Below are 14,375 nucleotides of genomic sequence, written 5' to 3'. Positions count from 1 at the left end.
TAAGTTCGGTATTGTCACTCCAATATCACATAACTAATAACCGTCCACATTTTACTTTTACTCAAAAACTGTGACGTATTTGCATCGTTATGGTAGAAATTTGAAATAAAAAACAATAATAAGTAATAAGATAGTGTTACATTATACTGGTTTTTTTTATTACACAGAAATTTATATAATATGCTATCTAAATCTCAGTCCAGACTGATCCGAACATCATTTTGATATCGCTATCAAATTGGACAGATTATCTAATCTAAAGTTAGATATATGCTTGTTTGAATGTTTGAAATGGTGTAAATGGAATGTTTTGAAACTGAAAATATCTACATCAGTATCTCATTATCTCTGAACCGTAGTCGACACTACCCGTAAATCACGACCAAAACCAACCGATAGCGCTAAAAGCTAGGCGATTCGTTGGGTGGGACTTAATTTTTCATTCATCCAAAGCAATATCCTGACGTATTATCAAAACAATATTTTGGCTGCACAAATCCTTTAATATCTTAACGGAATATCCCTTTGTATAGAATATACAACATCTGCAAATAAACAAGATATTGTTAAAACAAGAAAAAAATATATTTCACCTTACATAAAAAAATATTTTTGTCTTACATAAAAAAAACCAACATTTTTCGTCCCACATAAAAAAAAATATTTTTCACCATACATAAAAAATATTTCTTGTCTTACACAAACTGTTTTACTTGAGTACGTAAACGTTTTACGTGCTCACGTAATAAGTTTTACGTGAGCACGTAAAAGAAAAAATATTTTTCACCCTATATAAATTTTATTTTTTGGGGGGTCCTACATTAAAAAAATATTTTTCGTGTCACTTCTGTGCCGCCGTACTTTTATGTTTATTTTTGAGAAATGTTTTGTTAATAATGTTGCTTCAGAATGAATCAAATTATACAGTGATGCTATCATTTCCAAATATTATTCGACATGAGGACTTCAAAAATTAATTAAAACGTTTACATGTCAGAAAATGGGCGATTTTCTTTGTCGGAAATACTCAAAATATTGCCGTTTTTTTTATAACTTAAACACAATATATGCGCAAATTACCTGAAATATCGTAAACAAACTAATCAATATTTGTATCGTGGCTCCATCAATATATTTGCTCTGTAAAACACTGTTATTGCTGCTTTGTCCGTGCCGATTCACCGTCCGTTCACCGCTTCTTTCACTTTCTATCGTTCCGAGTAATGTGTTTATTGTAGGATGTTAGTACATTATTTGCCGTTGAAAAATGCACGAAAATGATCTGATCAACTGTAAATGAAACATATAATAGGATTATTGAAGTTTTGACAGCAAGTTTTTAACAAAATTATCAACACTCACGGCTGTAAACTCGCCAGCCATTCCAGGACCAACACGGCGTCAGGTAATGGCGATAGTACGGGACCTCGCCGTTTTTCATGTACGTCAGATTTTCGTTCGGTCAAATTGAATAAAAAATCGTCAAAATCATTGTCAGATTATATCCTTTTAGGCCTGTGATATTTAAATATCATGACATCGTACTTATAATTACAAATATATACCGTAATATCAACAGCAGAAGCCATGATGGCGTCCACGGTAACATGAGTGAAGCAGTGAACACATGTGTGATTTAACACTCTGCATTGGAGTGCGTCGGCAGAGTTTGTAACAGTTGTCTCCCTTTGTACGGACTGTTTTTGTTGACATGTTCGTTAGTTTGGGGAATTCTAGTTCATTTTTTTATAAAATATTAGTGGATAGGCCTATCAATATTCGATTAAATACACGTAATTGAAAAGGCATTTATTGTCAGTTGAATTATTTTTACTTACAAACAAGTTTATATGCAATTACTGTTAGATTCGCGGTTTGCAAGTTAGTCTGCCGTAGGTTAGTAAGGCTAACAGATCGAGATGCAGCGCACTCACTAGTATAAGTACCGATATTGAGACACACTTTCGGTGAAAATAACTAATAACTAATTGTAACATTGAAAATAAGTCTAAAGTAATTAAGTGGGAAATTATAATGTGACTGAAACATGTAATAAACGGAGAACCTCTGACTGCTGTATAATACACAACGTACGTTGTAATACACAGTGTAAAGTTATCTCCCGTAGTTCCGGAAACTGTCGATAGGATTACCAAGGTATAGTGTTCCGGTGATAATTGAAAACCAGAGTGATTACATGATGGCAGGCTGCGCCTCCATAAAAATCAGTGTTCAAACTATCACTTGCTAAACAATTATCTCAATAACATTCACATTCTCTCATCTGCAGAAGTCTATATTCTGTAGAAATGCTTAGGTTTTTATAGTGTGATAAGAGGGATGCGCATTATACATGTATATACATGACAAAATTACTTGTCAAATCATGCAAATTCAAATGCAAATGTAAGTTTTGCAGCTTACACTTTCGCAGTGTAACATTTAAAACAAAAGATATCTCAATAAATCCAAAATATTACATATTGACTGATATTTTGCGACCTTCTGGATTTTTCCAAAAAAATAACATCTTTGATGAAAAATATTTTAATTTTCTCAATATCTAACATACAAATATATATACAGTATGTTTAACTTTCTTGTCACTGTAGAATTGGAATTTGGAGACATCTGTGCAGTTTGATATATATAGAGTATACAACTGTATATGATATCATTAACTAGATACAAGTACAAATGTATAATATTATATATGTACATGTATATTGTCACATGCATCATCTTATAGAATTGAATATCTTGTGACATACGCTATATTCTCTATATCGATCTGTAGCTATATAAGTGCACATGCCAACATACATATATAAATACAAGCAGTATTGTCTTGACAAAGTCTTTATAATAGTGACAATGGAATTTGTGTATCACTTAATATCACATATTTTTTAAAACTAATTCTTGAAATTGCAACAGTTTTTTTTTTAATCTGACACATTTTTTTCTTTAATCCACCATTCTAATAGTGAAATTTATAAAGATGTAACATATAAAATATTATTTATAGTTGTCTGTCAAAAAGCACAAAATATTATATAGTACTCTACTGTTTACATATATATTGATATCTCTTTATTTCCACACTTTTGACAAACTAGAGGTAGCTCAGGTAGACGAACACAGGTAAGCACAGGTAAAAATTATTATGGAACTGACTATAATTGGTTTTCCATTGTTTTCCTATACTAACACTTTTCTTTGTTCTCTAAAAAGTGGGCAAATGGAGAACACACCATGGAGAACACACTGCTTGATCCTATGGGGTGTTCTCTGAACGCCTTATTGTTTGTGGGAAAAATGAATATTTGTAGGTGTCCTTTGTAGCAGAGATTTGTCTGAAGGAGTGTGGATTGGAGTGTCTAGTTCTGTGGTCTGCTGGAATGAGTAAGGTCTGGTATTCGACGGCAACTTTATTGTGTATTATCTTGTAGAAAAGTATTAATCTCGTGTGGAGCCGTCGTGTCTGTAATATAATGTTGGCCAGTTGAGTTTATGTTTCATGTTTGTAACTGAACTAGTGTCATGATATTTGTTGTTTACGTACTATGTTGCTGCTCTGCGTTTCGTTTTTTCGATCTGTTGGATTTGGTTTGTGTTGTGGGGATCCCATATGGAAGAGCAGTATTCCAGTTTGGGTCAGACTAGTGCTTTGTATGCGTGTTCTTTTATATGTGGTGAATAAATTTTTAAGTTGCACTTTAAAAACCCTAGTGATCTGTTTGCGTTTGCAGTGATATTGTTTATGTGTATGTCCCATTTTAGGTTTTTTTGTAGTGTTAGTCCTTAATATTAACTTGAGTTTACTTGCTCGAGTGTGTGATTGTGGAGTGTGTAGTTGTCATGTATTTTGTTGCGTTTTGGTGTAACACTGATGATGTTGCATTTATCTGGATGAAATTTCTTTAGCCACTTAGTTTCCCATTGTGCTGCTACGTCCAAATCTTTCTGTAGTTTTATTGTGTCGTCTTTGTTTTTTATTGTTTTGTATATAAACTGTCGTTTGCGAATAATCTTAGTGTACTGTGCTGCATGTATTGGTGGAAATCATTAATATATATAAGAAACAGATGTGACATTGACATGTATAGTAGTCTTACTAGTAAATGCAACATGATTCTGTCTGTATCTGTATGTAATCGTTCCAGATCCCAATAATCGTTTTTTTTTCCACAATGGTGAGAGAGTGCTAGGGTGTACTACATGTATATATGTTCTCCTAGCGCAGTCTTTAAAGTGTAACAGGAGAGGAGAAAATGTAGCGGCCAGACCAGGATTCGAAACGGGACCCTCCGAACACTAGCTGAGTGCTCTACTGACTGAGCTACCAGCTGGTCACCGATGATAGACCCAGTCAAATCCCGCTACACTCCTCCCTCCTTTCTAGAATTCGAAGTCTTTGCACTCGTAGACATACGAGACCCTCCCAAACACAGTCACTGTGGGTTATCTTGATCGGTTGTTATAATAGTACACGCTTGCAATGTTTTCAATAATGTTGGTTGCGACACAGTTGCTGAATGTCTTTGTTTTGATTGTATGTTATATGACCTTCATTTCATAATAATTCATTGACCAATTGTGTTTTTCCAGACAAGAAATTAAAAGTCTTATTTACATAATTATACTTGGATTAAAACATCTTTTAAGATGTTCCACCGCTGACAAATAGTATTTTTTTCACCATCAAAAACAGGAGCAGACGATTTAATATTTTTCTTCAGTTACAAAAGTTACTTACTTTACACCATTACCACCATTAAAAAAATTCAGCTTCTTATTTTACTTCAAGTTAAAAATATGAAGAAATAATCAATTGCACCCCGAAAAAATTCCGTGGCACTATATCCTATATGGAATGAAGTACTGATTGCGCATGCACCACAAGCAAAATATATAATTTTATAATATTTTTTTGTGTTAATTAGACAACATATACACGATTAAACACCAATTATTGTTCAAATGATGAGTATATCATTTTTGCTCTGTCGGCGGTGGAGCATCCATATAATGATGACTTCATTCAAATATTATTTTGTATTCAAAGGAAGTAAAGCTAGGTAACATTATGTATTTTTCATGATGTTCTTTATATTTCAGTTCTTCCTGTGTGGTTTGAGGCAGCCAAAAATGGACATATACCTCAACATGGAAACACCCTGGTAAGATAAATTGATTCGAAGACATGTGGCATACAATGTAATTGGTACATAGGTTGAGAGAGGATTAATCATTTGTGTGGTACATGCATATGTAGCTTAATCAATAGACCACCTAGCTTGTGTTTAGAGGTCTGGAGTATAAACCCTGGTTCAGCCACTGTATTTTCTCCTTACTGTTAAAATTATTATGAAATATCAGTTTTTAAGATCATATAAGTCCAAACAAAAAATATTTGTGTTTCCGGTAACCTGACTGACCCTATGAAATCAGTGCCTATTAAACAACTTTTTATCAGTTTTGTCCTCAAGCAAACAAATAACCACCTAAAATTTGTTTGGTTTTTCACAAAATCCAGAATTGTGGTACAAATTCTGTAAATCTAAGACAACAATAGTCTCCTGGGAATCAAATCCAATTCATGGTTTATATAAGGGTGAATAAAGTCTGCTTCAGTTTTTCACTGCAAGACTGGGATGAAGAGAAATAATATTTAAAAAAAAAATCCAAAAAAAAATCCTACCTACCGACCCTTCATTTTTAAAGGGTGTTACCAGAAACAAAAATATTTTTTTATTTGGCCTAAGAGATTGAGAAAGCAATAAAATTTTGACTGCTTCACAGACAATTATATTAGGACTTGATGACATTCATAGAAAAAAATATCAAATAATGAAAATGATACACACAGTAAACAGAAACCAATAAAATCCATAAAAAAAAAACCAGCTGGCCAGTGAGGTATGCATCATCCTGGATACTTCAGGGGTGAATCTGACGTTATATCATCCACCCTGGACTATCTCATTGGTAGGCCAGAAGAAAAAATCTGACCAATCATGATCACAGGCCTGCAAAGACTTCCTTTGATGACTACAAAGAGAGTGATGCCCAACTCATAAGCCACACAGTTACCATGTACCGTTATTTGATTCTTTTGATGTGCATCAAAAGACAAACTACTTGTCTCATCTGTTGTTGCAGAAAGAGCCTTCAGTTTTAATTTGTATTGACATATATCAGAGGTGGCTATAAATATGATTAAAACCGTGGAATATCATGAGAATGCAATTATCATTTTACATTAAAAACTGTTTGTTCAAAATAGTTAATATATGATCTGCAGTAACCATGCAACATTACATTATTTCATATAACAAATCTAGTATATAATTACTTAATATTTATTTTTAGATCCATATAGATGGCCATAGTGATATGGCCCCGCCTTTTTTCCTGAGTCGTTACCCTGCATGGCGCGCACCCAAGGATAATAAGGAACTGCACATAATGATGCAGAGAAATGATGCATTCATTGTGGTCAGTAACTGCATATTCAGTCTTTTAAGATATATGTATAACACAAGAATTTTATATTATTAATGTGATGTAACAGGTGTACTTTATATGCTGAAAGTTGAAGAGTTTAAAAAAATTGCTTAAATGTTTTATCGTTGTAATTATATTTACTAAAAAAGGAATATTTAAAAAAACCCAGCAAACTATAGTATATCTGTACACCAAAAAGAGGTTTAATTTACATTATTGAAAACTTTTCACATGCTTTGTATTTATTAGTCCACCATCATCAGATGGTGGGCTATTCAAATTGCCTTTCGTCCGTGGTCCGTGGTCCGTCCATTAACAATTCTTGTTACCGCTATTTCTCAGAAAGTACTAAAGGGATCTTTTTCAAATTTCATATGTAGGTTTCCCTATGGCCCTTGTTGTGCATATATCATTTTGGGACTGATCAGTCAACAAGATGGCTGCCAGGCGGCCATCTTGGATTTTGATAGTTAAAGTTTGTTACCACTATTTCTCAAAAAGTGCTGAAGGGATCTTTCTCAAATTTCATATGTAGGTTCCCCTAGGGCCCTAGTTGTGCATATTGCATTTTGGGACCGATCGGTCAACAAGATGGCTGCCAGGCTTGGATTTTGGTAGTGGAAGTTTGTTACCACTATTTCTCAGAGAGTATTGAAGAGATCTCATGCAAATTGCATACGTACATAGGTTCCCCTAGGGCCCTACTTATGCATATTGCTTTTTGGGACCGATCAGTCAACAAGATGGCTGCCAGGCGGCCATCTTGGATTTTGATAGTTAAAGATTGTTACCACTATTTCTCAGAAAGTATTGAAGGGATCTGTCTCAAATTTCATATGTAGGTCCCCCCATGTCCCTTGCACATATTGCGTTTTGGAACCAATCGGTCAACAAGATGGCCACCTGGCAGCCATCTTGGATTTTGGTAGTTAAAGTTTTTTATTGCTATTTCTAAAAAAACGTACTGAAGGGATCTCTCTCAAATTTTATATGAAGGCCTCTAGGGCCCTAGTTGTGCTAATTGCATTTTGTAAATGATAGGTCAACAAGATGGCTGCACGGCCGCCATCTTTGATTTCATTGTTGAAGTTTGTTACCACTATTTTTTAGAAAGTACTATAGTGATCTGTCTCAAATTTTATACGTAGTGTGTTCGAAAAAGTTTGAAAAGCAGGGAAAAGATCCCTCTTTCCATTGTCAGACATAGATCATTCTTTGGTGGGCGCCAAGATCCCTCTGGGATCTCTTGTCTTTAATGCAAATGAAAAGAAAAGAGAGTTACCTAATTTGATTGTAAACATTATCATTCAATTTTATTGACAAGTAATTTTATTATTGAAAAATAAAACAATAAAATAACAAACAAAAATATTGTTTTAAGGAAGCGGCAATGGCTGGTTTGATTAGGAAGGTGATCTGGATATGGCCGAAGTGGACAGAACACAGACATGAGGGTCAAGAACAAACAGGAGAGGTGGAGGTAGGCTGGGCACAAGTGGACGGTCCTCACAAAGACAAGATCAAGGTCTTCTGTCTGTGTTACCATAACAGCACAAAAAATGGCCAGAGTTGTATTTATTTACCGCTGCATCATGCCACAGAGAGGAGCATTTCAATAAGCTCCCATCTCTGTCATGTGAAAAAGTCATTTTTCTACAAAGAAATTAGAGAAGATATTGCTTTCCAGAAACTGAATAACAATAAATTAGTGTCGCCCGGTGAAACCGTTTTACTGGACATAGATGAGGATTATTACGGTTGTACCTACGCCTCTAAGCCATTGCTGGATGCCAACATGACAATGGAAACAATTCACAAGTTAGATGGTATAATACAGAAACTGTTCTGTCCACAAGGCTCCATCCAGGAACAGGAAGCTGATCGCTTACTCGTTAATGTGCTTGGAACTCTGAGGAAATTACCAACCTGTAGCAGCAGTTCTAAAGCTGTCCTGCCTCCCAAAGGGAGTGCTAGTCAGCTGAAAGGTCAAGGGAGTAAGCCAGGCACAAATAAAAGTGCAATAGATACTAGTAAGTCATTGAATAAAAAGAACCAAAGTTTATCCTATGAGAAATGTAAAGAAACTTCAACCAATCTAGTTAAGGAAGCAGAATCTGCCATCAAGAAATATTTATGGCCGCAGACAAAGAATCCAGTAGCTTGTAGCAGAAAGACACAACATAGTGAAAAAATCTTAAAACATTTGATAAATAACCTCAAACAGCAGAGTCTCAGACAACTTAGATCTTTACAATATGTTGGATTTTGTCTAACTTCCTCACCTAGATCTAGTAAATTGGTCAACAAATTCAGCTTCAATGTGTGCAATGGTGTGAACTACCCTGGCCAATCAGCGGTAGACACACACATTCCCAGGCTATCAGAGATCCAGCACAGGACCAAACTCCTACAGCAGATGCTCTCGGCAGTGAAGTCCAAGAAAATATCAATGACCTCTGTATGTAGATCTGTGAGAGACGGGTATACACCTAGGCGCTATTTTAATAGGATAGAGAATGATGTACTCAAAGTGCTCAATGTGACATTTGGTAATATTCAGGTACGTTACGATTCCAGTTTACTTGGCGGAAAGAAAGGATGGCCGAGCCGACACAAGGTATCTCCGAAATGATGCATATTGATTACTAGTTATTGGTTGGAAATCAGGTACGAGTGTAAGGTGACTATATTTAATTAGAGGATAGTAAAATAGTGCTGTAGAGGATTACTGTTTGGATGATACTGTAAGGGTACAAAGCGTGTAACATTAGCCATTATGGTGATTTCACAAATCCATCATTATGCTTACCTGTTCAGAATCAATTTTGCTCTAAAATTTCATTGCGCCAAAATAATTAGTTTACAGTACTTGAAAAATGAGAAGATCTTTTAGATATAGATGTTGTACATATTCGCCCAGGGCATTTAAAAAATTGAAAAAAATGAAAAGGGGCTTAATCAGACAAAATAATTGCAAACTTACATAGTTTTGTGTAGTTTTAGTCTTTAATTTTGCCCAGGCAAATAAAGTTGAGGCCTCAAAAAAGAGGAGGGGTGTATATAGGGACATAGGCGCTTATTTGGTCGAATACGGTAAGTAACATTGGCGATAACTTTGTATACATGTGAAAGTTAGTTATGGTATGTGGTTTCAATACTGACCACAGTTGAATGTTAGTTTATAAGTTCAGGTCTATTAAGTACATGTCGTCAGAGGCTTGGTAAGGTCTGTGGTTTAACAGCATGGTGGTTTTAGGAGAACTGGAGAACCTGATGGGGCAATCACAGTGATAATACATGTATCTGGTGTATCTGAATAATTTTTTACAATTTCTTAACTTACTGTCTGTTCTAGAGCATTGGTTTATCTAATTGAATGCACACATCATAGAAAATAATCAAGTTCGGTTATAAGAGGAGGAACTAGATAAGGATTATCATATCATTTATATGTAGGTATATGGGGTTTCAACACATGATGTAATATCTCTTTACAGAGATAGTAAGAATTGTGCATATTGCATTTTTATTTTTGTTTTGCCCCGTAGGTGGGTTATATATGGGTGTATATCACATGACTAATTATTACCTGTGCTTTTGACATCTTCTATTCATGAAAGTAAGCCAAGTCCATCCATCTATTAAAGATATTTCAATATTATTCTCTATATAGAATATTTCACCAAAAGCTTAATGTTTAACCAAAGCTGTGTATATTTTCTGGTCTAGTTGATGATATCCTATGCAATGCAGACAGTTGGTATAAGATGTATTTAATTTGACCACTTATTATATTATCTATAGTAAGACTTTCTATCATCATCAGTCAGTTTGAAAATCACCTTAATCTATAAACACCTTTCAGCTAACAAAACTGTCAATTATAAGTTACTATCTCTTGGAAACAAATCCTGGTGCTTATTCAATAAAAAAGGAATGTGCACATGCATGCCTTTGAAAGAATGAAAGTGAAATGCTTACAACAACGAAGAGGAATTTTCACTATGGTTGGGAATATTTATATTCAGTTTAACTAAATTGATAAGTACTGCATATTTGTGTATATCCATGTTATATTGTTTATATTTTTCTTTATTAGTAGTTTTAACAGTTTTCTCCTTGCATAATTATAATATGTATAATGTATATGTTTGTAGTACTGCAATATTTGTTTTTGCAAATTAAAATGCAAATTAAACTTCAGTATTGTCCATGAAAACTAATCATAATAATGAACAACTAATTAGGATAAATTCTCTCAAAGTTGCTAAGTCCTTGTAAAAGCAATAGGTTTCCATACTGGACTTTCTTTTGAAAGCTCAGTTGCTGCCTAGTATTATGGACACCTTTAATTTTCCATATCCTTCTGTCGTAACTGTGTACTATAACCAGGTTTGGGATGGATTGTAAATCATTAATAGGCTGTTCATTAAGGTTTGTCTGAATGCTTATAATTGGTCTGTGCAACATCAATGTTTCAGTTGAGTTTAGCCATTGAGTAAATTATTATCAAATTACAGATGCAGGCATGAACTAAATGATATTAAATTAATTTAAAGGCCAGTCACTAGGTTATTTCAATATAGTTTACACAGGTATACAACTATATACTGGGTAAGCATTTATACATAGATTTAATACAATTATTTATGTAACATTTGAATTCTCATTCTAGTTCTCTTGCAAATTTAATGCACAAGAGTTTGTATCTCGCATAAATTAACAGTTACATGTAATAAACTATACCAGGTACGAGTAAAGAGCTTGCTTACATTCATTGTTGATAAACAAAACTCGCGTTTATTGGTGGATGATTCAGTAGATGTTGCCCTTGATACTGTAGTTATTACTGGTACATGTCTTTACTTTGTTCCATTAGTAACTATCCTTGATATTGTAGTTACTGGTACATGTCTTTACTTGGTATATAGCTGTTCCATAGTAACTATCCTTGATACTGTAGTTACTGGTATATAACTTTACTTGGTATATAGCTGTTCCTTTAGTAACTATCCTTGATATTGTAGTTACAGGTACATGTCTTTACTTGGTATATAGCTGTTCCATTAGTAACTATTCTTGATACTGTAGTTACTGGTACATGTCTTTACTTGGTATATAGCTGTTCCATAGTTACTATCCTTGATACTGTAGTTACTGGTATATAACTTTACTTGGTATATAGTTGTTCCATTAGTAACTATCCTTGATACTGTAGTTACTGGTACATGTCTTTACTTGGTATATAGCTGTTCCATAGTTACTATCCTTGATACTGTAGTTACTGGTATATAACTTTACTTGGTATATAGCTGTTCCATTAGTAACTATCCTTCATACTGTAGTTACAGGTACATGTCTTTACTTGGTATATAGCTGTTCCATAGTAACTATCCTTGATACTGTAGTTACAGGTATATGTCTTTACTTGGTATATAGCTGTTCCATAGTAACTATCCTTGATACTGTAGTTACTGGTATATGACTTTACTTGGTATATAGCTGTTCCTTTAGTAACTATCCTTGATATTGTAGTTACAGGTACATGTCTTTACTTGGTATATAGCTGTTCCATTAGTAACTATCCTTGATATTGTAGTTACTGGTATATGACTTTACTTGGTATATAGTTGTTCCATTAGTAACTATCCTTGATATTGTAGTTACTGGTACATGTCTTTACTTGGTATATAGTTGTTCCATAGTAACTATCCTTGATACTGTAATTACAGGTACATGTCTTTACTTGGTATATAGTTGTTCCATAGTAACTATCCTTGATACTGTAATTACTGGTATATGACTTTACTTGGTATATAGTTGTTCCATTAGTAACTATCCTTGATACTGTAGTTACAGGTACATGTATTTACTTGGTATATAGCTGTTCCATTAGTAACTATCCTTGATACTGTAGTTACTGGTACATGTATTTACTTGGTATATAGTTGTTCCATTAGTAACTATCCTTGATACTGTAGTTACTGGTACATGTATTTACTTGGTATATAGCTGTTCCATTAGTAACTATTCTTGATACTATAGTTACTGGTACATGTATTTACTTGGTATATAGTTGTTCCATTAGTAACTATCCTTGATACTGTAGTTACTGGTACATGTATTTACTTGGTATATAGCTGTTCCATTAGTAACTATTCTTGATACTATAGTTACTGGTACATGTATTTACTTGGTATATAGTTGTTCCATTAGTAACTATCCTTGATACTGTAGTTACTGGTACATGTATTTACTTGGTATATAGCTGTTCCATTAGTAACTATTCTTGATACTGTAGTTACAGGTACATGTCTTTACTTGGTATATAGTTGTTCCTTTAGTAACTATCCTTGATACTGTAGTTACAGGTACATGTCTTTACTTGGTATATAGCTGTTCCATAGTAACTATCCTTGATACTGTAGTTACTGGTACATGTCTTTACTTGGGATATTGTTATTCCATAGTAACTATCCATATACGTAACTATCCTTGATTTACTGTATAGTTACTGGTACATGTCTTTACTTGGTATATAGCTGTTCCATTAGTAACTATCCTTGATACTGTAGTTACAGGTACATGTCTTTATTTGGTATATAGCTGTTCCATTAGTAACTATCCTTGATACTGTATACGTACATGTCTTTACTTTTATTGTTCCATAGTAACTATCCTTGATACTGTAGTTACTGGTACATGTCTTTACTTGGTATATAGCTGTTCCATTAGTAACTATCCTTGATACTGTAGTTACTGGTACATGTCTTTACTTGGTATATAGTTGTTCCATTAGTAACTATCCTTGATACTGTAGTTACTGGTACATGTCTTTACTTGGTATATAGCTGTTCCATTAGTAACTATCCTTGATACTGTAGTTACTGGTACATGTCTTTACTTGGTATATAGTTGTTCCATTAGTAACTATCCTTGATACTGTAGTTACTGGTACATGTCTTTACTTTGTATATAGCTGTTTCCATAGTAACTATCCTTGATACTGTAGTTACTGGTACATGTCTTTACTTGGTATATAGCTGTTCCATTAGTAACTATCCTTGATACTGTAGTTACTGGTACATGTCTTTACTTGGTATATAGCTGTTCCATTAGTAACTATCCTTGATACTGTAGTTACAGGTACATGTCTTTACTTGGTATATAGCTGTTCCATTAGTAACTATCCTTGATACTGTAGTTATTACTGGTACATGTCTTTATTTTGTTCCATTAGTAACTATCCTTGATACTATAGTTACTGGTATATAACTTTACTTGGTATATAGCTGTTCCATAGTAACTATCCTTGATACTGTAGTTACAGGTACATGTCTTTACTTGGTATATAGCTGTTCCATTAGTAACTATCCTTGATACTGTAGTTACTGGTACATGTCTTTACTTGGTATATAGCTGTTCCATTAGTAACTATCCTTGATACTGTAGTTACAGGTACATGTCTTTACTTGGTATATAGCTGTTCCATTAGTAACTATCCTTGATACTGTAGTTACTGGTACATGTCTTTACTTGGTATATAGCTGTTCCATTAGTAACTATCCTTGATACTGTAGTTACAGGTACATGTCTTTACTTGGTATATAGCTGTTCCATTAGTAACTATCCTTGATACTGTAGTTACAGGTACATGTCTTTACTTGGTATATAGCTGTTCCATAGTAACTATCCTTGATACTGTAGTTACAGGTACATGTCTTTATTTGGTATATAGCTGTTCCATTAGTAACTATCCTTGATACTGTAGTTACTGGTACATGTCTTTACTTGGTATATAGCTGTTCCATTAGTAACTATCCTTGATACTGTAATTACTGGTATATGACTTTACTTGGTATATA

At 33.9% G+C, this 14,375-nt stretch overlaps 1 protein-coding gene across 1 annotated transcript in view; it reads left to right on the top strand.

Moving 5' to 3' along the window:
• LOC138322762 (UPF0489 protein C5orf22 homolog) overlaps nt 1-12,983 on the top strand; it is a 44,004-nt gene extending 31,021 nt beyond the window's left edge. Inside the window, exons 2-4 of the mRNA XM_069266851.1 lie at nt 5,122-5,183; nt 6,376-6,501; nt 7,892-12,983. Of these exons, the coding sequence (XP_069122952.1) occupies nt 5,122-5,183; nt 6,376-6,501; nt 7,892-9,142 (1,439 nt within the window). The 3' untranslated portion in view covers nt 9,143-12,983. The remainder of the gene's footprint in view (nt 1-5,121; nt 5,184-6,375; nt 6,502-7,891) is intronic.
• Nucleotides 12,984-14,375: the final 1,392 nt, after the last annotated feature.

This window comes from Argopecten irradians, chromosome 5 (assembly GCF_041381155.1).
Source record: "Argopecten irradians isolate NY chromosome 5, Ai_NY, whole genome shotgun sequence".
NCBI lineage: Eukaryota > Metazoa > Mollusca > Bivalvia > Pectinida > Pectinidae > Argopecten > Argopecten irradians.
Note: the sequence above shows the minus strand (reverse complement) of the source record. Positions and strands in the feature narration are given on the sequence as shown.